At 38.8% G+C, this 27,306-nt stretch overlaps 1 protein-coding gene across 2 annotated transcripts; it reads right to left on the bottom strand.

Moving 5' to 3' along the window:
* Positions 1 to 898: 898 nt before the first annotated feature.
* On the bottom strand, positions 899 to 25,535 carry pank1b (pantothenate kinase 1b). Of its 2 annotated transcripts, none has more exons than XM_065242595.2 (7): positions 24,088 to 24,244; positions 22,754 to 23,106; positions 22,313 to 22,566; positions 8,499 to 8,675; positions 8,277 to 8,400; positions 7,126 to 7,251; positions 899 to 5,154 (listed from the first exon to the last, which is right to left on the bottom strand). In XM_065242595.2, exons 1-7 carry the CDS (start codon positions 24,110 to 24,112, stop codon positions 5,095 to 5,097), a joined length of 1,119 nt encoding a protein of 372 aa, XP_065098667.1. In that variant the 5' UTR covers positions 24,113 to 24,244; the 3' UTR covers positions 899 to 5,094. The 2 variants fall into 2 exon arrangements, with proteins under 2 accessions (XP_065098667.1, XP_065098666.1); XM_065242594.2 differs by lacking the exon at positions 24,088 to 24,244 and adding an exon at positions 25,008 to 25,535 and having other exon boundaries at positions 904 to 5,154.
* Between the last annotated feature and the right edge of the window lie 1,771 nt (positions 25,536 to 27,306).

Below are 27,306 nucleotides of genomic sequence, written 5' to 3' on the forward strand. Positions count from 1 at the left end.
CACACGGTTTGGTTACACGTAAGTAACGTTAGTTACAATGACATAATATAATAAATCTATATGATAATATAATAAACCAAAATTATTGTTTAATCTTACTTGTAAAAGTTAAACCCATGCGATATGGTGTCAATACTGCACCGGTTATTGCAACTGTAAGCTGCACAAAATACAGGCATAGTTTTCGCTCTCCATTGACTCCGGTGCTAGCTTAGAGTGAGGATACCCAACCAATATGGCGGTGACGCTGGCTGGATCACATTCCAGCATGTCATGAAGCATCTACATATATAATGTCTATAAGTTAGCTTGGGCGAAGCATCCGTTCCACCCCTCCAACTGTCAGTCTGCTGCCAGTTCTGTTTCTGAATGAAACGCCTACTTTTCTATATCTATGTAAAACACAGTGGAAAACACAAGCCACACCCATGATTTTCCTCGCATGATATAGGCTGAATCCGAAAGCTCTAAAGGCAGCATTCAAAGCCATCAAGGCATTTCTGAATCCAATGTTAGGTTTACTTCTTGTCTCTTTAGATACCTTCATTGTCCTGCCCCACAATTCTATAGATAGGTGTGCATAGGGAATGTGATTGGTCGAGTTCGAAAAAATTAAATGGTGGGCAAGAAGCAGTTGGAGCACAAATTTATTTATTTTTTATCATTTTTACAATTGTGTTTTATCACCAAGGTGCCCTTTATATTAATATTTCGAACAGAATTCCATTACACTGCCTATGAAGGCTGTCCAATTGAGTTTCTTAGAGCTGCCTTAATGCTCCAAAGTCATTGCCTCATGAGGCAACAGGTCAGCTGCCTAAGGTTTCGCTTGCAGCCATAGAGTGCTGCAGGAATGACTTTTTTGTAGGCTAACTCAGGATTACCAGGATTCTGGTTACCTTGCAAAAGCCCATTCATTTTCCACATGGATTAAAAAATAAGCTCTGTGTATAAAAGCAATTTTAGCTTCAGTGTAGAGGAATTCAACAATAAACCATTTTTCATAATTAACACATTTATTAGATATTTACAAAATAGTTTTATTGACAAATGAAATTAGCTGTTTGTGTTATACATGAAAACTGATAGAAAATCTCTATGTGACATGGATTTCAGAGCCAGTAATGCAAACGGTTTGTCCCTTAGGAGGCATAAATAAATTTGTACATTAACGTCAAATGTTGTATCAATAAAAACACACTTACAATTGTGTGCTGATACTGTTTGAGGATTCTACGTTTGCTTGAACACTGAAAATAGAGACGTTAAATAACATTTGAATTAAACACTCATTTAGATCACAACATATCTGACAAATCTGTCAAAAGACTGAGGTCATTGGATCATTAGCTCATCACATCTAAAGTTACTAATAAAGTTAAATTGAGCTCTGGAAAAAGCTGATAGTTTAGCTGAAATGACAGTTTAGCATTTACAAATTACAACATGCTTCCTGAAAAAAGGGTTGTCAAAAATGTACAGAATGCGCTCCTTGTATAAACAATGAGATTAAGTTCATTACAATTTAATTCACGTGAGGACTGAACATGCACTGACAACATTTGAGCCGAACATTGAGCTGGTTTACATAAACCTCAAAGGCATTTAGATGAAGTTTCTCAAACCAGGGGAATGACACATAAAAGTCGCTTACATGCTTTGCATTGGCTCAGTTAAAATACAACGTACCAGCACATGCATTCTGTCTACTGGGGCATTTTCCAATATAAAAAACAACCCTCAAAATGAATGTATACAGAGACATCTGGATTTAGCATTAGGAACTACAGAGGAGAGGATACAGAGATAAAGCCTTGTTTCCATCAGTTAAAGGCACCCCGTAACACATGGAAGTTACTTTAGTGGCTCAGAGAGACGTTGGGGTGCCATTGTGCATAACCCAGACATCCAAAGTCAAAATGGCACCCCATTGCATAAGGCAATTATAAGGACTAAGGACTGAGCAGAAGACATACAACATGTATTAAGAGAAAAATGGGGGAGACATGAAAAGCAAGTGCTTGTACGGTTTGCGTATGCAAATTCCAATTGGCATCGAGTTGAATAAAGGCAGAGCGTTTAATTCACTGTTACAGATGTTAAGAGCAGCTAGAAGACATTAAGTCAGCACAGGTCTAAGCTGTTGAGCTACAGTAGCTGATATATACATGCTTACGCTGATGCTAATACAAAAAATAAATTATCCAATGAAAATGGCATTCTGATTTTATTCATCGTGGAAATATTATTTCCTCTTTAAAGTTTTGGTCTTGCTTGCCTTCGCAATGATTCAAAGAAAAACTTGTGCAATGGATTAGGGGGCAGTTTTCCTATTCCCAGACTAAAATGCATGTTCATTTAAAAATATCTTGCACTGACGTATCTTAACATATATCAGTGCCATTGTTTTGTCTAAAGATGTACACCAGTATTGTTTTTTGTAAGGTTTGTTTGTAAAAACTACTTAAATGACCTAATATAACTAAGGCTTAGTCCTGGATTAATCTAAACCCTGTCCGGGAAACTGCCCCTAAGACTGTAAACCACTGCAAGCTGGATATACTTGGTTAAGTTAAAAAAATATAAGACTGAAATGAGGATATGTAATTGCTGTGTGCACAATTGTTTACAACCAGTGACAACAGAAACCAATGTCGACAGAGGGGTCAACACAGGTTTTACTTGGAAGTGCTTTTGTTTTCGGATTTTAGATATTTAAACAGATTATAATAAATCAACATAATTACTTTTTGGGGGAATTTAAGATTCAAGCTTTAGATGATGTTAACTAGTTCTGAACAACAATTTGGAGCTTTTACAGTCATACCCAACCTAACTTAATGTCACTGTGAAATATTGCTGGGCGATAATTCGATAACGATAATTTTACCGATATAAACTTTTTCGATAAAACGATAAGGACAGTTCGATAAGTGATCGATAATGTTTACGCACTGTGCGTAATGTTGCGCGAGCACTTCCGGATGCGGCACGCGCTCTTGGTTTACAATCACAGTGTCAGTTAGACTTGAAGGAGTGGAAGATGAGGCAAGTTATTAATTTATTAGTAGAGACCTATGATTTTCGCCATGCGGATGACGCTGACGGAATCACGGAATCCAAATGCGCGGAAACATTTTCTTGTGTGTAATGCTGGACGCGCAAACAGGGTTCGTCAAACACAGCAGACACAATAGGTGCAGTATACTGTACTTTCATTCAGCGTCCGCCTTGCGCACGCACACATCCGCACAGCTTTAAAAGTATATTTACAGGACATTCACAAATTCAGGAAACTGAGGAAAAGCAGCAGATCCAACACTGCAGTGAATATAGTGTTTGCGTATGTGCGCTCCCACAGCAACGTGACACTCTTGACATCCATTTATCAGCGTGTATAGCTCGTATATGTATAACACACGCATGATCACTGAACTAAGTTTTCTTTTTTGTTTAAGTGAACATAAACAGCTGTTACTCAGTATATTGAAACTTAAAGCAGTCTGTCTTGGGTCTTAAAGTGACAGTAGTCTGCTGCTTTTGTGTCAGAAATGTGTTGATTTCATAACAAATAGATTTACATTTAATACAGATGCATTAAAACAAGATTTTAGTATTTGTATTTGTCATGTTCTGAATAAAAAGTAGTTCAAAACCATTATTAACTGTCTGGTTTTTACAATTTTCATTCAGGAGCAAAAATCTGCCTTTAAATTTGACAGGAGTAAAGATTTGTTATTTATCATGATAATTATCGATATCGACTGATATGGAAAACATTTTCTCGATAATTTTTTGGGTCATATCGCCCAGCCCTACTGTGAAACATCGAAACCTCCCAGCGTCCGACTACTGATAAGAAAGTATTAAAAAATGCTGAAAATGTGACAAAACTTGCTAAGGCAAAATATTTTCACAGATGATGCCGTTAAGCTGAAAATGTTCAAAGGATGAAGGCAATGACAAGTCTTACTAGACTTTTGACAAGGAATTAAAGTTAGCAGGCCCAAATGAAAATTAAGACGCTACTGCACAATGACATGTATATGATAAGTGACTCAATAATGGTTTGTGCAAATGTAAAAAAAAAAAAAAAATACTACAGTGTATATACAAAAAGTAAGAAAAATCAATAACACATTCAGATCAGAGAAATCTCAGCATTAGGCATTATAACCCCATTCACCAAATCTAAATGTTTATCTTTTCATTTCACAGATAAAATCCTTATGTAGTGAGCGAAGATCTGTGGATCATACTGTTTTCCAGTCAACACTAACCATTTGGTCCAAGCACCGTTAGTGTCAGTTCAGACCAGGTAAAATCATCTTGGGAACTACTTGAGTCCTGAACAATCAAACAATCCTAAAATGCCCAACAAAAATAAAATAGGTCCATTTCTTTCATATGTTTGTTTAAAATAATATTGACATCTTTGATAATGTTAAATCTACTGAAATTCAATTGGCATTTGGAAAAGGCTGATTAGTACAGAATTATGAACATACGGTCAGTAATACTCAACTAGAGCGCAGAAAGCTCTTTGTAAATTACTTATCCTATGTAGTTATTTTTAAATAAATCTGATGACACAAAATTAACAGTTAAAATAAATTGAGGACCCCTCAATAACAAATTTAACCGATTTAGAGAAGATTGAAGGAATATGTACACTTTCATTTTTAACTGCAGACTGTACCGCAAATAGACATCAACACACCTTCAAATCTGTTTCATTTGTTACAATTACTTGCATAACGCTAACAAATAAAGAGTGGAGGGAGGATAGGAACATTACATTTCATTTTCTTAATCATCTTGCTCTCAAATCATCAGCGTCGGAAAAGACGATGCTATGCTGAATTTAAGCAGTGATGAGGCACATTTAGCTTGAGGTGCTCATTGCACTGTTAGACAAACTGCTCTGTTCTCGTGACACCTTTTTCCATCAGAAATGGCTTGGTAATAGAAGGGCAGCGGTGTTGACGCTCTGAAGAGGAATTCGATCATTATTACATGGCTTTTTTATTAGAGGATAGGCTTTCCTGAAATCTTACAGCAGCTTCTGGTTTGACAGTTGGGATGTCCAGTGTCTCAGGAGTCTTCAGTCATCTTCAGCAGCTCTAGGAAGGCACCAACAGCTCCAAAATAACCCTGCGGAAAAACAAAAAGTGCATTTAATTTATGCACATGGTTAGTTTATCCAGTATGATAGCATCTATTGAATGATAGTAGTATGACGGTATGAAGTATTATAGAGAGGAATGACATATTTTGGTAGGAAAAACCCTAGCAGTTAGCATTTTGTACCGAAGTTAGGGTGGCCATTCGTGCCAGTTCCGCAGGACACTGTTTTTGGGTGCGTTCTCCGGAAGTCGCGTTGCTCGACCGCATACATCATCAAGTCCTCACATTTTAGTTAAAATACATACCTTGAAATGTAACTTTTCGGAAATAAAACCCGAAATATTACACCTTGATGACGTATGCCAGGGGTGGGGAACCCTGGTCCTGAAGGGCCACTGTCCTGCAGAGTTTAGTTCCAACCCTAATTAAACACACCTGAAAAATCTAATTAACGTCTTCAGGATTACTTGGAAATGAAATTCAGGTGTGTTTGATTAGGGTTGGAAGTAAACTCTGCAGGACAGTGGCCCTCCAGGACCCAGGGTTCCCCACTCCTGACGTATGCGGTCAACCAACGCGACTTCGGGAGGATGCACCCGAAAACATGTTCGGGACGTGTCCGGCGGAACTGGCACGAATGGCCACCCTAACCGAAGTCAATGGCTTCTTTTGAATGGGGTTTTGGTTAAATGTCTTAAAAACAAGTTCCTACATGGGACTACAAAGGATGACAGGAACTTTAAACGTCATCACGCATGAAAATCTCAAAAACAATACAACATGGGCAAAATCAGAGAACATGTTTTTAAATGTTTTGCAAGCTTGTTGACCATGGTGTAGTTCACTTATAACCTAAGGTTTGCTTTTGTAAATGCATTTAGACTTAAAAATTCATAAAAGGTGTGTTAATTTGTGAAGATTCTTGATGGACAAAATGTGTACCATAACCATTTTTTTTAATCCAAAAGCTAATGGAAAAAAAAAAAAAGAGTATTTTAAGTGCCATTTAGCATAGTTGAAGTAACTGTGTAGCACCAGTATAGAACCATATAGTGTTATTTAGAACCATATGTTGTGCTATATGACCCCCGTATGGTTCTTCATTGGTGCTTCATAGGTGCTATATAGCACTAAAAATGGTTCCTCTATGATTACGAGCCAAAAACCATTATTATTGCTATTATTTAGCACCGTTTGTTTTTAAAGTGTAGATTTTGAAACTTACAAAGGGGGGAGCTACTGTTTCAGTTCACCAGGGCTGCGTTCAGCCCCGACAAAACATTGCACAACGTTTATTAAACTGAAACGGTGATGCATTGTACACCCTGTTGTGATGACGCAAGAGTTGCAACTACGGTAGCTGAGAGGCCATTCTTTGTGTTCTTTTTTAAATGTCTCTAAAGCCTGATGAAATCGTTATAAATGTGTGTTTATTACTGTAAAATACCCTCAATGTTTCAGTCACTGACCTTGCTGTCCAGAATGAAAGACAACATTCCAACTTGAACCCATTGAGCGAGCTGTCTCTTTACTATCGCGTGGTTTTATACATCTTGCCGCTGATTGGACCGACATTTCTGACACACCCACCAAACAAGAGAAAACGCTTCTAAAACCTGTTGCATTCCGTTGCACACCGTTTCCAGGAAACATGTCGTTCAACCCGGAAATCGTAGCAAAACGTTGCGCACCGGTGTGAGATTGAACGTGCCCCAGGGTTCAAGGGCATACAGCTATGGCCAAATTTCATGAGATGTTGGGTTTAGGGGAAGAATTAGGATGAAGACAGCGCTCTTCTGGCGAATTTTCACAAGATCTTGGCCATAGCTGTAGCCACAAATGTTTATCAGCCAGATCAGTAATAATGCTAATGTAAAAATGCCAAATACTGGTCAATTTGCTTGGCTATTATATAGTTTGACAACAGGAACATTACAGTATCTATGTCTTAAATGGACAAACATGACAAAACTCTAGAAATATAAAAGAAAGACTTACTTCATGTTCTAAGAAAAGGGCTTTCAGTTGTCCATCAGACCAGAAGTCCATGGCATAGGCTAGCAGCTTAGTAGATACTGTGTTTATTCGAAGAAAATTCCCAACAAAAACCACTCTATCAATTTTCTAAAAAAGACAAAAATGACAAAGTGTTTTTTAATATTGAAAACAAGCTTTATATGAGATGATTTTTAAAAAACAACATAATGCTTTAAGTTTTTTTATTTTATTTAAATTACATTAGAAAATGATTCTGAAAATTAATAACCAGCAAACATGTTACACATTGTTGTTTTTTTTATTCTTATAGAAAACAACACTTGCTCTCTTTCACCAGTTTCTCTGCTGTCTGTATCAACCTAAAAGTTTGATTATACAGAACTTTGTTGACGCCTGAAAGTTATTCAGTTACCGCACACCATTGCTATATGCATATTGGAATACTAGCATATGAGATATTATGCTTATTTTAATTTATCTTAATTTATTTAATTTATCTTAAGAGAAGCTTAAAATGATTTATAAGATGAGTTGGCAGTGAAATTTTTGCAGGAAATGTGGTTGTCATTAAAAATTAATCCACAGAAAAATAAATCCATAGTGTTATTGATTTAAACTGACATGCATGATGACAGAGAGGCAAACATTACAGACTGAAGTTTTATCATCACAAAATTAACCATGATTTTATAATTGTTAGTGGGGTTTTTCTGGAATATTGATTACAATTAGTAAAACCATAGTTAATTTGTGGTAACCATGATTTAACTAAAGTAAAAAAAATCCATAATTTTTATAAGGGGCCTGGCTAATGAAACAATAAAATAGGCAAAGTACAGAGAAAACTCCATGACCATTCACACAATTCCTCTTAATATAAACAAATTAAATCAAAACAAAGTTTTTTTTTTTAAGTTTAACGTAGAGTTCATCTTGTGGCTGTTCAGTGTGCTGTGATAGCCCTGTACAATGCTGCTTGATCTCCATGCCACAAGGCAACACTGTAAAGAAGCTCACAGCACACAGAGTTTATTCCCATTCTCATCATTCCAGACACTGTTTTGATACTGTTTGTTCTAACAGGCACATTACAAAATGAATGCGAATTATGTGCGACAAGTGTTACTTATAAAGGGAAACCGTTTTCAAACCTCATTCACTGCACACATGCGCGCGATGGAGCCGATGTTGTTAGTGATGGTGACAAGAGTGGCCCTGGCCAGGTCTTCTTTACTTATACTGTCACGTTTCTCCTTGCTCATCATATGACAGAAACTAAAGGATTCAAGTGAAATGGAAAAAATATAGATTTATTTATCACAAAAACATCATCACCGTTTAACCCAAGCAAACAACCTGCAATTTGTTTGTACCTGGATGCAACGGCAGAGCCCTGGAGTCCAAAGCGTTCGTAATCGCCCCCATAAATGTCCTTCACCAGTTTGTCCACATTTGTGCTGTCTCCTTTAGTTGCCATCTCCAAAGCCTCCTCAAACGTCTCGCAGCCAGTCAGTAAGCAGCAAAGGCCGAGAAAAGTACCACCTCCTAAACTGATGCACATCAGATGGGAGGAATTTGTGTCATTTAAGAAATGTTGCTTTGCATCAGGATCAGTAGAGATCATGTTTTTATAATGTGGCATTTTTATGGAAATTGCAAAGGGGTTTGCAAACCCTGCTGTATTAAACATATATGATATTATTTTTGCTGTGGAAAACAATAGTGGGAGTTTATCAAGAATCTTTGCACATGTACTCTTATTATGTTGGCTTGAGAAAGCCAACATACTGTTGTTGCACTTAAACTTATTATTATTATTATGTTGGCTTGAGAAAGCCAACATACTGTTGTTGCACTTAAACTTATTATTATTCCCTCTTCTTTTCTTCTGAGACTAAAATTTCTAACTCTAACTCGTCCTAGAGCTTTCAAGCTACAGCCATCAAACTTTGGACAGACTTTCGGTCTGATCTGACGAGGTGTGCTATATCTTTTCTAACTGATGGGACCTTCCGAATTCCTAAACGGGGCGCTGAAACACCCCAAAATTTCCATTGACTTAACATTGAGACAAACTTTGACGGGTCAAAGCTGCGAGTGAGAAACTTGTAGAAACTTGTGGCTTACCACATTTAAGGAGGCTGACAGGCTGTGTAAGAACATACCTCACAATGGGGTGTAAGCTGTACCCCTGGGGTGTAAGAGGCCCCCAAAATTTCCCATTGACTTATAATGGGGCAGGAAACATGCCCATAAAAGGGAATAAAAGCGTCCCAGATGGAATATCTTCACTTTAGAGGGTCTTAGAGACATGGGGGTGGGCTCATTTTACTCAAGCATCCAATCAGTCTCTTAGGATCACCCCAGAGCTATTAAGCCACGCCCCTAGCAACAATTTTGGGTACCCTAGCAACATCTCCCATAGACTACCATTATAAAAAGCCCAGATGGATATCTTTGCACCAGAGTGTCATAGAGACATAGGGGTGGGCTCATTTTACTCAGGCATCCAATCAGTCTCTTAGGATTCTTATTGAGGTTTTAAGCCACGCCCCTAGCAACAAAATATGAAGACCCTAGCAACATAATAAACAAAGCCTTATATCTCTGGATCTGAACATCGTAGAGACACAGGGGTTGGACCGTTTTTCTTGTGGTTTGACGTGTAATCATTATGGGATGCCAATTTTCTCCCTAGCAACCAAACTTAGTACCCTAGCAACGGAATAAACAAAGCCTTATATCTCCGCTTCAGAACATCATAGAGACACGGGGGTTGGACCGTTTTACTTGTGGCTTGAAGTGTGATCATTATGGGATGCCAATTTTCTCCCTAGCAACCAAACTTAGTACCCTAGCAACGGAATAAACAAAGCCTTATATCTCCGCATCAGAACATTGTAGAGACACGGGGGTTGGACCGTTTTACTTGTGGCTTGAAGGGTGATCATTATGGGATGCCAATTTTCTCCCTAGCAACCAAACTTAGTACCCTAGCAACGGAATAAACAAAGCCTTATATCTCCGCATCAGAACATTGTAGAGACACGGGGGTTGGACCGTTTTACTTGTGGCTTGAAGGGTGATCATTATGGGATGCCAATTTTCTCCCTAGCAACCAAACTTAGTACCCTAGCAACGGAATAAACAAAGCCTTATATCTCCGCATCAGAACATTGTAGAGACACGGGGGTTGGACCGTTTTACTTGTGGCTTGAAGGGTGATCATTATGGGATGCCAATTTTCTCCCTAGCAACCAAACTTAGTACCCTAGCAACGCAATAAATGTTAGCTTCATGCTAGCTTCCTGCTAATAATGCTAGCTTCATGCTAGCTTCATGTTAATCATGCTAACATCATGCTAGCTTCATGCTAATCATGCTAACTTCATGCTAGCTTCATGCTAATTATGCTAACTTCATGCTAGCTTCATGCTAATCATGCTAACATCATGCTAGCTTCATGCTTATCATGCTAGCATCATGCTAGCTTCATGCTAATCATGTTAGCATCATGCTAGCTTCATGCTAATCATGCTAGCTTCATGCTAGCTTCATGCTAATCATGCTAACATCATGCTAGCTTCATGCTAATCATGCTAGCATCATGCTAGCTTCATGCTAATCAGGCTAGCATCATGCTAGCTTCATGCTAATCATGCTAGCATCATACTAGCTTCATGCTAATCATGCTAGCTTCATGCTAATCATGCTAGCTTCATGCTAATCATGCTAGCATTATGCTAGCTTCATGCTAATCATGCTAGCATCATGCTAGCTTCATGCTTATCATGCTAGCATCATGCTAGCTTCATGCTAATCATGCTAGCATCATGCTAGCTTCATGCTAATCATGCTAATATCATGCTAGCTTCATGGTAAATCATGCTAGCATCATGCTAGCTTCATGCTAATCATGCTAACATCATGCTAGCTTCATGGTAAATCATGCTACCTTCATACTTAAACATACTAACAGCCAGATAGCCTACTAAACTAAACTTATGTCAAACCGTTTTAAACGTTCAGGCTACGCTTTCTCAAGCCAACATAAAGTTTGTCTTCAAACTTTACTATCTTTATTATGTTGGCTTGAGAAAGCCAACATACTGTTGTTGCACTTAAACTTATTATTATGTTGGCTTGAAAAAGCCAACATACTGTTATTGCTTTTAAACTTATTATTATGTTGGCTTTGAAAAAGCCAATATATTGTTATTGCTATTAAACTTATATCTTATTATTCTACCCCAAATTATAAACACTAACTCGTCCTAGGGCTTTCAAGCTACATGCACCAAATTTTCCACAGACCTTCAGACTGGTCTGACTTAGTGTGCTATATCTTTTCTAACTGATGGGACCTTCCAAATTCCTAAACGGGGGGCTCGAACACCCCAAAATTTCCATTGACTTAACATGGAGACAAACTTTGACGGGTCATAGCTGTGAGTGAGAAACTTGTAGAAACTTGTGGCTTATCATATTTAAGGAGGCTGACAGGCTGTGTAAGAACATACCTCACAATGGGGTGTAAGCTGTACCCCTGGGGTGTAAGAGGCCCCCAAAATTTCCCATTGACTTATAATGGGGCAGGAAACATGCCCATAAAAGGGAATAAAAACGTCCCAGATGGAATATCTTCACTTTAGAGTGTCGCAGAGACATGGGGTTGGGCTCATTTTACTCAGTCATCCAATCAGTCTCTTAGGATCACCACAGAGCTATTAAGCCACGCCCCTAGCAACAATTTTGGGTACCCTAGCAACATCTCCCATAGACTACCATTGTAAAAAGCCCAGATGCATATCTTTGCACCAGAGTGTCATAGAGACATAGGGGTGGGCTCATTTTACTCAGGCATCCAATCAGTCTCTTAGGATTCTTATTGAGGTATTAAGCCACGCCCCTAGCAACCAAATATGAACACCCTAGCAACATAATAAACAAAGCCTTATATCTCTGGATCTGAACATCATAGAGACATGGGGGTTGGGTATTTGGGTCATGTTAGCGTCATGCTAGCTCCATGCTATGTCATACTAGCTTCATGCTAGTTTCATGCTAGCTTTATGCTAATTTCATGATAAATCTTGCTAACTTCATGCTAAATCATGCTAACTTCATGTTAAATCTTGTTAGCTGCACACTAAATAGTGCTAGCTTCATGCTAATCATGCTAGCATCATGCTAATCATGCTAGCATCAGGATAATCATGTTAACTTCACGTTAAATCATGTTAGCTTCATGTTAATCATGCTAACCTATGCTTACTTCATGCTAATTATGCTAGCCTCATGCTAGCTTCATGCTAGCTTCATGCTAACATCATGCTAGCTTCATGCTAATCGTGCTAGAATCATGCTAGCTTCGTGTTAATCATGCTAGTATCATGCTAGCTTCGTGCTAATCATGCTAGCATCATGCTAGCTTCATGCTAATCATGCTAGCATCATGCTAGCTTCATGCTAATCATGCTAGCTTCATGCTAATCCTGCTAACTTCATGCTAGCTTCATGCTAATCATGCTAGCTTCATGCTAATCATGCTAGCTTCGTGCTAATCATATTAATGTTAGCTAATCATGCTAACATTATGCTAGCTTCATGCTAATCATGCTAGCATCATGCTAGCTTCATGCTAATCATGCTAACTTCATGCTAGCTTCATGCTAATCATGCTAGCTTCATGCTAATCATGCTAGCTTCGTGCTAATCATGTTAGCATCATGCTAGCTTCATGCTTATCATGCTAACATCATGTTAGCTTCATGCGAATCATGCTAGCATCATAGTAGCTTCATGCTAATCATCCTAGCACCATGCTAGCTTCATGCTAATCATGCTAGCATCATGTTAGCTTCATGCTAATCATGCTAGCATCATGCTAGCTTAATGCTAATCATGCTAGCATCATGCTAGCTTCATGCTAATCATGCTAGCATCATGCTAGCTTCATGCTAATCATGCTAACATCATGCTAGCTTCATGCTAATCATGCTAACATCATGCTAGCTTCATGCTAATCATGCTAGCATCATGCTAGCTTCATGCTAATCATGCTAGCATCATGCTAGCTTCATGCTAATCATGCTAGCATCATGCTAGCTTCATGCTAGCATCATGCTAGCTTCATGCTGATCATGTTAACATCATGCTAGCTTCATGCTGATCATGCTAACATCATGCTAGCTTCATGCTAATCATGCTAACATCATGCTAGCTTCATGCTAATCATGCTAACATCATGCTAGCTTCATGCTAGCATCATGCTAGCTTCATGCTGATCATGTTAACATCATGCTAGCTTCATGCTGATCATGCTAACATCATGCTAGCTTCATGCTAATCATGCTAACATCATGCTAGCTTCATGCTAATCATGCTAACATCATGCTAGCTTCATGCTAATCATGCTAGCATCATGCTAGCTTCATGCTAATCATGCTAGCATCATGCTAGCTTCATGCTAATCATGTTAACATCATGCTAGCTTCATGCTGATCATGCTAACATCATGCTAGCTTCATGCTAATCATGCTAACATCATGCTAGCTTCATGCTAATCATGCTAGCATCATGCTAGCTTCATGCTAATCATGCTAGCATCATGCTAGCTTCATGCTGATCATGTTAGCATCATGCTAGCTTCATGCTGATCATGCTAGCATCATGCTAGCTTCATGCTAATCATGCTAGCATCATGCTAGCTTCATGCTAGCATCATGCTAATCATGCTAGCATCATGCTAGCTTCATGCTAATCATGCTAACATCATGCTAGCTTCATGCTAATCATGCTAGCATCATGCTAGCTTCATGCTAATCATGCTAACATCATGCTAGCTTCATGCTAACTTCATGCTAACTTCATGCTAACATCATGCTAGCTTCATGCTAATCATGCTAGCATTATGCTAGCTTCATGCTAACATCATGCTAGCTTCATGCTAATCATGCTAGCATCATGCTAGCTTCATGCTAATCATGCTAACATCATGCTAATCATGCTAGCATCATGCTAGCTTCATGCTAATCATGCTAACATCATGCTAGCTTCATGCTAATCATGTTAGCATCATGCTAGCTTCATGCTAATCATGCTAGCATCATGCTAGCTTCATGCTAGCATCATGCTAATCATGCTAGCATCATGCTAGCTTCATGCTAATCATGCTAACATCATGCTAGCTTCATGCTAATCATGCTAGCATCATGCTAGCTTCATGCTAGCTTCATGCTAATCATGCTAGCATCATGTTAGCTTCATGTTAATCATGCTAACATCAGGCTAACTTCATGCTAATCATGCTACCTTCATACTTAAACATTCTAACAGCCAGATAGCCTACTAAACTAAACTTCTGTCAAACCGTTTTAAACGTTCAAGCTACGCTTTTTCAAGCCAACATAAAGTTTGTCTTCAAACTTTAATATCTAGTTATTATTCTTTCTTCTCCTCCCAAAATTTCTGACACTAACTCGTCCTAGAGCTTTCAAGCTACATGCACCAAATTTTCCACAGACCTTCAGACTGGTCTGACTTAGTGTGCTATATCTTTTCTAACTGATGGGACCTTCCGAATTCCTAAACGGGGGGCTCGAACACCCCAAAATTTCCATTGACTTAACATTGAGACAAACTTTGACGAGTCATAGCTGTGAGTGAGAAACTTGTAGAAACTTGTGGCTTACCACATTTAAGGTGGCTGACAGGCTCTGTAAGAACATACATCACAATGGGGTGTAAGCTGTACCCCTGGGGTGTAAGAGGCCCCCAAAATTTCCCATTGACTTATAATGGGGCAGGAAACATGCCCATATAAGGGAATAAAAGCGTCCCAGATGGAATATCTTTACTTTAGAGTGTCGTAGAGACATGGGGGTGGGCTCATTTTACTCAGTCATCCAATCAGTCTCTTAGGATCGCCCCAAAGCTATTTAGCCACGCCCCTAGCAACAATTTTGGGTACCCTAGCAACATCTCCCATAGACTACCATTATAAAAAGCCCAGATGGATATCTTTGCACCAGAGTGTCATAGAGACATAGGGGTGGGCTCATTTTACTCAGGCATCCAATCAGTCTTAATAGGATTCTTATTGAGGTGTTAAGCCACGCCCCTAGCAACAAAATATGAGCACCCTAGCAACATAATAAACAAAGCCTTATATCTTTGGATCTGAACATCATAGAGACATGGGGGCTGGGTCTTCGGGTCATGTTAGCTTCATGCTAGCTCCATGCTAAGTCATACTAGCTTCATGCTAGTTTCATGCTAGCTTTATGCTAATTTCATAATATAGCTTGCTAACTTCATGCTAAATCATGCTAGCTTCATGTTAAATCTTGTTAGCTTCACGCTAAATAGTGCTAGCTTCATGCTAATCATGCTAGCATCATGCTAATCATGCTAGCTTCACGTTAAATCATGCTAGCTTTATGCTAATCATGCTAACCTCATGTTTTCTTCATGCTAATCATGCTAGCCTCATGCTAGTTTCATGCTAATCATACTAGCATCATGCTAGCTTCATGCTAATCATGCTAACATCATGGTAGCTTCATGCTAATCATGCAAGAATCATGCTAGCTTCATGCTAATCATGCTAACATCATGCTAGCTTCATGCTAATCATGCTAGCATCATGCTAGCTTCATGCTAATCATGCTAGCATCATGCTAGCTTAATGCTAATCATGCTAGCATCATGCTAGCTTCATGCTAATCATGCTACCATCATGCTAGCTTCATGCTAATCATGCTAGCATTATGCTAGCTTCATGCTAATCATGCTAGCAGCATGCTAACTTCATGCTAATCATGCTAGCAGCATGCTAGCTTCATGCTAATCATGTTAGCAGCATGCTAGCTAGCTTCATGCTAGTCATGCTAGCATCATGCTAGCTTCATGCTAATCATGCTAACGTCATGCTAGTCATGCTAGCTTCATGCTAATCATGCTAGCTTCATGCTAGCTTCATGCTAATCATGCTAGCTTCATGCTAGCTTCATGCTAATCATGCTAGCTTCATGCTAGCTTCATGCTAATCAATGCTAGCATCATGTTAGCTTCATGCTAATTTCATGCTAATCAATGCTAACATCATGCTAGCTTCATGCTAATCATGCTAACATCATGCTAGCTTTATGCTAATCATGCTAGCATCATGCTAGCTTCATGCTAATCATGCTAACATCATGGTAACTTCATGCTAATCATGCTAACTTCATGCTAGCTTCATGTTAATCATGCTAGCATCATGCTAGCTTCATGCTAATCATGCTAACATCATGTTAGCTTCATGCTAATCATGCTAACATCATGCTAGCTTCATGCTAATCATGCTAGCTTCATGCTAGCTTCATGCTAATCATGCTAGCTTCATGCTAATCAATGCTAGCATCATGCTAGCTTCATGCTAATCAATGCTAGCATCATGCTAGCTTCATGCTAATCAATGCTAGCATCATGCTAGCTTCATGCTAATCAATGCTAACATCATGCTAGCTTCATGCTAATCATGCTAGGATCATGCTAGCTTCATGCTAATCATGCTAGCATCATGCTAGCTTCATGCTACGCTTTTTCAAGCCAACATAAAGTTTGTCTTCAAACTTTAATATCTAGTTATTATTATTCCCTCTTCTTTTCTTCTGAGACTAAAATTTCTAACTCTAACTCGTCCTAGAGCTTTCAAGCTACAGCCATCAAACTTTGGACAGACTTTCGGTCTGATCTGACGAGGTGTGCTATATCTTTTCTAACTGATGGGACCTTCCGAATTCCTAAACGGGGCGCTGAAACACCCCAAAATTTCCATTGACTTAACATTGAGACAAACTTTGACGGGTCAAAGCTGCGAGTGAGAAACTTGTAGAAACTTGTGGCTTACCACATTTAAGGAGGCTGACAGGCTGTGTAAGAACATACCTCACAATGGGGTGTAAGCTGTACCCCTGGGGTGTAAGAGGCCCCCAAAATTTCCCATTGACTTATAATGGGGCAGGAAACATGCCCATAAAAGGGAATAAAAGCGTCCCAGATGGAATATCTTCACTTTAGAGGGTCTTAGAGACATGGGGGTGGGCTCATTTTACTCAAGCATCCAATCAGTCTCTTAGGATCACCCCAGAGCTATTAAGCCACGCCCCTAGCAACAATTTTGGGTACCCTAGCAACATCTCCCATAGACTACCATTATAAAAAGCCCAGATGGATATCTTTGCACCAGAGTGTCATAGAGACATAGGGGTGGGCTCATTTTACTCAGGCATCCAATCAGTCTCTTAGGATTCTTATTGAGGTATTAAGCCACGCCCCTAGCAACAAAATATGAAGACCCTAGCAACATAATAAACAAAGCCTTATATCTCTGGATCTGAACATCGTAGAGACACAGGGGTTGGACCGTTTTTCTTGTGGTTTGACGTGTAATCATTATGGGATGCCAATTTTCTCCCTAGCAACCAAACTTAGTACCCTAGCAACGGAATAAACAAAGCCTTATATCTCCGCTTCAGAACATCATAGAGACACGGGGGTTGGACCGTTTTACTTGTGGCTTGAAGTGTGATCATTATGGGATGCCAATTTTCTCCCTAGCAACCAAACTTAGTACCCTAGCAACGGAATAAACAAAGCCTTATATCTCCGCATCAGAACATTGTAGAGACACGGGGGTTGGACCGTTTTACTTGTGGCTTGAAGGGTGATCATTATGGGATGCCAATTTTCTCCCTAGCAACCAAACTTAGTACCCTAGCAACGGAATAAACAAAGCCTTATATCTCCGCATCAAAACATTGTAGAGACACGGGGGTTGGACCGTTTTACTTGTGGCTTGAAGGGTGATCATTATGGGATGCCAATTTTCTCCCTAGCAACCAAACTTAGTACCCTAGCAACGGAATAAACAAAGCCTTATATCTCCGCATCAGAACATTGTAGAGACACGGGGGTTGGACCGTTTTACTTGTGGCTTGAAGGGTGATCATTATGGGATGCCAATTTTCTCCCTAGCAACCAAACTTAGTACCCTAGCAACGCAATAAATGTTAGCTTCATGCTAGCTTCCTGCTAATAATGCTAGCTTCATGCTAGCTTCATGCTAATCATGCTAACATCATGCTAGCTTCATGCTAATCATGCTAACTTCATGCTAGCTTCATGCTAATTATGCTAACTTCATGCTAGCTTCATGCTAATCATGCTAACATCATGCTAGCTTCATGCTTATCATGCTAGCATCATGCTAGCTTCATGCTAATCATGTTAGCATCATGCTAGCTTCATGCTAATCATGCTAGCTTCATGCTAGCTTCATGCTAATCATGCTAACATCATGCTAGCTTCATGCTAATCATGCTAGCATCATGCTAGCTTCATGCTAATCAGGCTAGCATCATGCTAGCTTCATGCTAATCATGCTAGCATCATACTAGCTTCATGCTAATCATGCTAGCTTCATGCTAATCATGCTAGCATTATGCTAACTTCATGCTAATCATGCTAGCATCATGCTAGCTTCATGCTAATCATGCTAGCATCATGCTAGCTTCATGCTAATCATGCTAGCATCATGCTAGCTTCATGCTAATCATGCTAACATCATGCTAGCTTCATGGTAAATCATGCTAGCATCATGCTAGCTTCATGCTAATCATGCTAACATCATGCTAGCTTCATGGTAAATCATGCTACCTTCATACTTAAACATACTAACAGCCAGATAGCCTACTAAACTAAACTTATGTCAAACCGTTTTAAACGTTCAGGCTACGCTTTCTCAAGCCAACATAAAGTTTGTCTTCAAACTTTACTATCTAGTTATTATTATTATTCTTTTTCTTCTGAGACTAAAATTTCTAACTCTAACTCGTCCTAGAGCTTTCAAGCTACAGCCATCAAACTTTGGACATACCTTCGGTCTGATCTGACTCGAGTTGCTATATCTTTTCTAACTGATGGGACCTTCCGAATTCCTAAAGGGGGCGCTGAAACACCCCAAAATTTCCATTGACTTAACATTGAGACAAACTTTGACAGGTCATAGCTGCGAGTGAGAAACTTGTAGAAACTTGTGGCTTACCACATTTAAGGAGGCTGACAGGCTGTGTAAGAACATACCTCACAATGGGGTGTAAGCTGTACCCCTGGGGTGTAAGGGGCCCCCAAAATTTCCCATTGACTTATAATGGGGCAGGAAACATGCCCATAAAAGGGAATAAAAGCGTCCCAGATGGAATATCTTCACTTTAGAGTGTCTTAGAGACATGGGGGTGGGCTCATTTTACTCAAGCATCCAATCAGTCTCTTAGGATCACCCCAGAGCTATTAAGCCACGCCCCTAGCAACAATTTTGGGTACCCTAGCAACATCTCCCATAGACTACCATTATAAAAAGCCCAGATGGATATCTTTGCACCAGAGTGTCATAGAGACATAGGGGTGGGCTCATTTTACTCAGGCATCCAATCAGTCTCTTAGGATTCTTATTGAGGTATTAAGCCACGCCCCTAGCAACAAAATATGAAGACCCTAGCAACATAATAAACAAAGCCTTATATCTCCGCATCAGAACATTGTAGAGACACAGGGGTTGGACCGTTTTACTTGTGGCTTGAAGTGTGATCATTATGGGATGCCAATTTTCTCCCTAGCAACCAAACTTAATACCCTAGCAACGGAATAAACAAAGCCTTATATCTCCGCATCAGAACATTGTAGAGACACGGGGGTTGGACCGTTTTACTTGTGGCTTGAAGGGTGATCATTATGGGATGCCAATTTTCTCCCTAGCAACCAAACTTAGTACCCTAGCAACGCAATAAATGTTAGCTTCATGCTAGCTTCCTGCTAATCATCCTAGCTTCATGCTAATCATGCTAGCATCATGCTAGCTTCATGCTAATCATGCTAGCTTCATGCTAGCTTCATGCTAATCATGCTAGCATCATGCTAACTTCATGCTAATCATGCTAACATCATGCAAGCTTCATGCTAATCATGCTAACATCATGCTAGCTTCATGCTAGCTTCATGCTAATCATGCTAACTTCATGCTAGCTTCCTGCTAATCATGCTAGCTTCATGCTAATCATGTTAGCTTCATGCTAGCTTCATGCTAATCATGCTAACTTCATGCTAGCTTCATGCTAATCATGCTAGCATCATGCTAGCTTCATGCTAATCATGCTAACTTCATGCTAGCTTCATGCTAATCATGCTAGTATCATGCTAGCTTCATGCTAATCATACTAGCTTCATGCTAATCATGCTAACATCATGCTAGCTTCATGCTAATCATGCTAGCTTCATGCTAATCATGCTAGCTTCATGCTAATCATGTTAGCATCATGCTAATCATGCTAGCATCATGCTAATCATGCTAGCATCATGCTAGCTTCATGCTAATCATGCTAGCATCATGCTAGCTTTATGCTAATCATGCTATCATCATGCTAGCCTCATGTTAAATTATGCTAGCTTCATGCTAGCTTCATGCTAAATCATGCTAACATCATGCTAGCTTCATGCTAATCATGCTAGCTTCATGCTAGCTTCATGCTAATCATGCTAGCATCATGCTAACTTCATGCTAATCATGCTAACATCATGCTAGCTTCATGCTAATCATGCTAACATCATGCTAGCTTCATGCTAGCTTCATGCTAATAATGCTAGCTTCATGCTAGCTTCCTGCTAATCATGCTAGCTTCATGCTAGCTTCATGCTAACATCATGCTAGCTTCATGCTAATCATGCTAGCTTCATGCTAGCTTCATGCTAATCATGCTAGCATCATGCTAACTTCATGCTAATCATGCTAACATCATGCTAGCTTCATGCTAACATCATGCTAGCTTCCTGCTAATCATGCTAGCTTCATGCTAGCTTCATGCTAATCATGCTAGCACCATGCTAGCTTCATGCTAATCATGCTAGCTTCATGCTAATCATGCTAGCTTCATGCTAATCATGCTAGCTTCACGCTAATCATGCTAGCTTCACGCTAATCATGCTAGCTTCATGCTAACTTCATGCTAATCATGCTAACATCATGCTAGCTTCATGCTAATCATGCTAACATCATGCTAGCTTCATGCTAATTATGCTAGCATCATGCTAGCTTCATGCTTATCATACTAGCTTCATGCTAATCATGCTAACATCATGTTAGCTTCATGCTAACATCATGCTAGCTTTATGCTAATCATGCTAGCTTCATGCTAGCTTCATGCTAATCATGCTAGCATCATGCTAACATCATGCTAGCTTCATCCTAATCATGCTAGCTTCATGTTAGCTTCATGCTAATCATGCTAACATCATGCTAATCATGCTAACATCATGCTAGCTTCAGGCTAATCATGCTAGCATCATGTTAGCTTCATGCTAGCTTCATGCTAATCATGCTAGCATCATGCTAGCTTCATGCTAATCATGCTAACTTCATGCTAGCTTCATGCTAGCTTCATGCTAATCATGCTAGCATCATGCTAGCTTCATGCTAATCATACTAGCTTCATGCTAATCATGCTAACATCATGCTAGCTTCATGCTAATCATGCTAGCTTCATGCTAATCATGCTAGCTTCATGCTAATCATGTTAGCATCATGCTAATCATGCTAGCATCATGCTAGCTTCATGCTAATCATGCTAGCATCATGCTAATCATGCTAGCATCATGCTAGCTTCATGCTAATCATGCTAGCATCATGCTAGCTTTATGCTAATCATGATATCATCATGCTAGCCTCATGTTAAATTATGCTAGCTTCATGCTAGCTTCATGCTAAATCATGCTAGCTTCATGTTAAATCATGTTCGCTTCATGTTAAATCATGCTAGCTTTAATTTAAATCATGATAGCTTCATGCTAAGTTGTCAAACTCTACTCTCAGACTAGGCTTTCTCAAGCCAACATAAAGTTTGTTCCGACGAACTTTTCTATCTAGTTGTTTATAAGACTGTATGAGACTCTGAATAATGTGAAAAATCATTACAGGACATCCTTCTGTGTTCTTTTCAGAAAAAATTTATATGCAATGACACTTTAACCATGCTTTCAAAATAACACTGATTAAAAGACAACTAATCTCTTACCCAGAATTAAAATTTTTACTGTCATGGTTTACAGTTACAATGTTGCCGGGGCATTTCTGATTAAAAAACACATTTACCTGGTGCCTGTGACCCGCTTGTAATCATCCTTGGAATAGACAGCAAGGATGCTCACCCCCGATCCAATGTTTACCAGCAACATAGGAAAAGGGTTTTCCAGGCTACATGGACTTTTGACACAGTTTTCAGGGTCAGAGGGATTTTTGAAAAAATAACACTCTGATAGGCCGTTAAACCCAACCGAGTCAACGTACAGCAAGCCGTGAATGAGACAGTCCAGTTCATCCAGCTTCTGTAGCTCCAAGGCGGCCACCTGGGGGAGACATAAAAATGCATGATCAGAACTTTGAGATCAGATGATAGCAATTTATTGTCCTGTTAACAGGAACAGTCATTATGTCAGCAAAACACTATATACACTTATATAGAACAATAAATGTTTGTTATTGAACATGTATAGTATGGTTTATCTTCATGTATAGAAAGAATATAAGTAGTACCGTTCTAAAGTCTTCCTCGAACTTGTATGCGCCCCCACCCGTTGCGCACAGTGTGGTGTGCAGGCTGGAGAAGTTCTTGTCTCTGCCCATCTGGATGAAGCGGTGCATATCTTGCGTTGGAAAGCGGATGAAGTGCAGGTTGCCTTTGCGACCGCACATGGTGAGGTTCTTCAGCTCCAGGTGTACATCACGGATACCCGTATTGCCATAGGCGACATTGGAGGTCAGGTAGCGGCGGATGCTCTTCAGGCTCTCGACTTCCTCCTGTTCTTCTTCGGCTGTGATGTCCTTGGGTTCAAAGTAAACCAGCTTTACCAGGGTTCCTCCAATATCCATACCAAACCACGGAAAGGCTGGAAAAACATATTTTAGATACTGTAAATCTGCTGTTCTTGCATAACCTGTTTAATTCTGTAAGACACATCTTGTTTGTAAGTCACTTTGATTAAAAGCATCTGCTAAGTGTTCAAATGTAAATGTCAAATTGTATGTTATGCGTCGTGTGAGAAATGTAATTCCTGTCACCTGATTGTGAGATGTTTAAGGGCAGCATGTTATTAAATACTAGGATTTGAATACTAGCGCATGATGCTTTTTGTTGCTATGGTAACAGCAGCTTCTAAGAGATTGGCTGCCTATTCAGAAATGTACTGTTTCATATGAACATATAGCAAAAATGTAACTTCTAAATAAAACCATTTAGGCATAGTAACAATGCTAAAATTTGCCTTTCAATTTCAATCCCACACCCTCAGTCTGCGCATAGCTCAGAAGTAGCGCATTTCGGTGTCTTTGCAGCTTGTAATAAAACTCAGTTTTTTAGATTATAGAATACTTAAACAAGTCTTTGCTTAGACCAGTAATAATAATAATATAACTGACTGCAGTCCATGTAGGTAAAAGGTGTGTGTGTTCCTTGTCATGAGGCTCAGAGAGCAAAGTACTCTAAAACCACCAAGACCAAAGTGACATTACAGCTGTTTGACATAAAAGTGAGGTTACAGAAGTTCACACCAATGAGGTTTAAACATTTATACATTTAGTAGAGCCTTTCTTTCAAAGTAACATTCAGTCGAAGCCAACAATAAGTTTTGTCTTATGAACAAGAACATTTAAAGCAATGCAATAAATATAATTTCTAAAGTCAATATTGCACTGGAATGTGCAGCTAGATACTGTTTCTGCAAAGAGTGTAAAGTTTGTGTTTTACTTACAAAACAGAGAGTAAACAATCCAACAACAACAACAATATAAAAACACTGAATCACATCTTAAATATTAAATGTTTACTGATTATACTTTTTTTTACTCACAAATATTTCAAAAGAAGTTACCTGATTTTTTTACTATTAGCTTCATACTTGGCAAGCCAGTTAGTTTTAGAATCTGAGCAAGCCAATTTTGTAATAAATAAATATCATTTACAATCCTCCGCCAGATGAATGAATGTGTTAATATCACGTCAGTGTTCTGTATTGACTTCTCGTGTCAGCTGTAACTGTACAGGCTGCTCGTTCATATTGAACGACATCCCTCCCCTTTCTGTGATTCGTCACGTTCATTGGTTAAACACGGTTGTCCGTCATATCTGGCGTTCGTTGGTCACACCCTCTAATTCTGACTGGCCAATAAGATCCCCACAACGAACAGCACATTGATTTCACAACACCAAATAGCCCTTTCTTTCAAAACAAATCAACCTCTCAATACGGGGATTTTTAAATCTGTTATAGACGATAAATGTTTACGCGTTTCCTTTGCCGAATGACAGCCTCTTTAACACAATCTAGCTGAAAAGTGAAGTAAAACAAAGGAATTGTAAAATAAATGTGGAGATACTTCCGGGACTTAGTGACACAAAAAAATCCCACCTTTCGCGTTCTTGAAAGGAAATATGAATAAAACCCTAATATGAAACACAGTTGATGCCTTGCTAATGCTACAAAAAACACACATTTTAATATGCAAACGAAATAACCTTAAATTAAAATAACCTTAAATGATTGTGACAATGCGCATTTTTTTATATCTGTGTTGGTCAATGTTTTTATTCCACAAATAGCCGGCTCTTTATTAAAAAATAATGCGCTAAAACCTTGTTGTCTAAATTATATTTATTTACATAAAATAGCCATACGCAGCTATGTAGTTAGCTACGAATATCGCAGAATACCGTTTTCGCATTACTATGATAATTGTCATCATTCTCTAAAGTAATTTAAGATATTAATAAAACAATATAGGCTGCACTTACGCGGTCGGTTTTTTCTCCCTGAGTCCACGCGTCTTCTGAGTCTGCAGCGCTTGGCAGTAGAGCCATTGTTGTGTGAATCCTGGTGATGAAGATGGTGGAAATTTTCAATACCATTATGGCTACCGCTACTGTCACTACCGCCGAGACCACCAATGTTAGACCCGCAAGAAACACAATCCTCGTTATCGGCCGCTGGTGTGTGAAATCCGTTGGTTAAACCGTTCGTATAACGCTTCGTTCCGTTTTCATCTGATGTTTCAGCATTTTCCATCATTCACGTAACGTAAGCAAATGTGAATGCGCGGAAGATAGACAGATAACCAAGAATCCGTTTCCCGCTCGACGTTTCGATGGCGCGCTGAAATCGACAATCGTTATTTGAGATTTTTACATTAATGCTTATGTTCAGTGAAGAGATGAAGACAAAGGACGGCCCTCCAACATCTTATTTGAGGTCACTGTCGGTCATTTTGTGTACTCGCTGTTTCCGAGTCAAACAGCCGGTATATGCGACGTCACCAAAGAAAATGCCTCCACTCCCTTTGCTGAAACGTCATGTTTCAGAGCCGCCTACTTGGATAAGACAAACTACTGCACTATATAAATCTGCATATACACGTTACATAATGTTCAACTAAATTTAATTATAAAAGAAATATAGTATCGTGTAAATGCCACTGGAACGCATTTTGCAGCAGATTGTGTACTCATACTTAACGTTTAGAGTTTAAAAAGGTAAAGTAATGATATAGCCACAATTCAAACTAAGGTACAGTTTAACTAAAATAGCAAAAGTAAGAGGTTCACATGAATGCAATTGTAGTATGAATTTTAATCTTAAAAATAGAAAATAATTAGATAAATAATTGTAAATAAATAAATATTTGCCCTGTTCCACTTCAAGATGTATGCATAAAAATTGTATATTGTCAACACATTTTTTTTTCTGAGGGTCTCAGAAGGCCTGTTAAACTACTGTAGCAGTCACACCAGAAAACTACAATTATTTCATAACTGGGTCTCTAATTTAAGCTAAAAGAAAGAAACATTGCAATATGTACATTACAGTTTTTCTCAATTGCTAAAACACTGAAACCTTGCTCCAATTTCTGAAAACATCAAACACAAAACCTCTTCTTCAAGCACTATTTGGAATACCTCTGACTCCTCTAGCAAAATGAAACTTTCGCCCCAAAACCGTTTTACTTGTGTTCAAAATCAAACACTGCTCTCAATTCATAAACAAAGTGACTATCAAATAGTGACTACACTACACAAAAAAAAAAAAAAAATAGAAAACACATAGTTCAAAACATATAGGCTAGTTCTCACGGAGAAGTACATTTTTACAGTTTAATTCTCATTGACTGGACAAATTGTAAATGCTTTGATGAAAATACATTATACTGGTTTCTGTTGAATAGTCTTACACCTCAAAACATTTAGGAATTAGTTCATCGTGCAATGCTTGTCATGCAAAATTGTTGACCATCTGTTCCTGTAAGCATGAAGCATGTTTTCTATGTTTTGTTTTTTTTTGTAAATGTGAACTGAATTGATAAATTCCTGTCAAGTGAATCTTGAAATTTGGATTTTACCAAAAAATGACCTTTAAAGTGAACCTTTCTATTTTTTTTATGTTTTATTTGTACTGAATTTTTTTCAAAATCACAATGTGTGTAATTTGTTTACAGTAAAAAAGGTGAAAATGTAAATTCATCCACAGTTTACATAAAAAATACTGACACATATAATTGTGTACACTTGCTATATTGACAACATGGCTAAACACTTTGACTGTCTCGTTCATGAACAATGACACGCGGATTGCCATTTTGATGGGACTGACATGTTTACTGATGTAAACATTTACATTGCAGGCTTTTGCAGGACATCCATGATACAACAGTGAACTGGCTTATATTGGTTTTGTCACATCATTTGAAACAGCTTAAATAAATTTTCAGTGGTTGTGTTTAATCAATGACATGTGTGCTCATTTGTATTTGATTGTTGCTGCTTGTTTACCAGTATGCATGACGTGCAACAGAGTGCAGAATGTGTTTTGAGAATGAGTATGTGTTTGGAGTTTTGCTGAAAAGTCGAAGTGAGATCTGCAAATTGTGTTTTATCATGTGAAATGGTTTAGGTATAGACAACAGACTGCACAATTAGATAAATGAGTTCAGGCAACTGAGAACTTTGTTCAGCCAATGGGTTTTAGAGGTGGTTTCCCGGACAGGGATTAGCTTAAACCAGGACTAGGCCTTAGTTTAATAATAAAATATAACTAGGTTTA

This window comes from Paramisgurnus dabryanus, chromosome 1, assembly GCF_030506205.2.
Source record: "Paramisgurnus dabryanus chromosome 1, PD_genome_1.1, whole genome shotgun sequence".
NCBI classification, from domain to species: Eukaryota; Metazoa; Chordata; class Actinopteri; order Cypriniformes; family Cobitidae; genus Paramisgurnus; species Paramisgurnus dabryanus.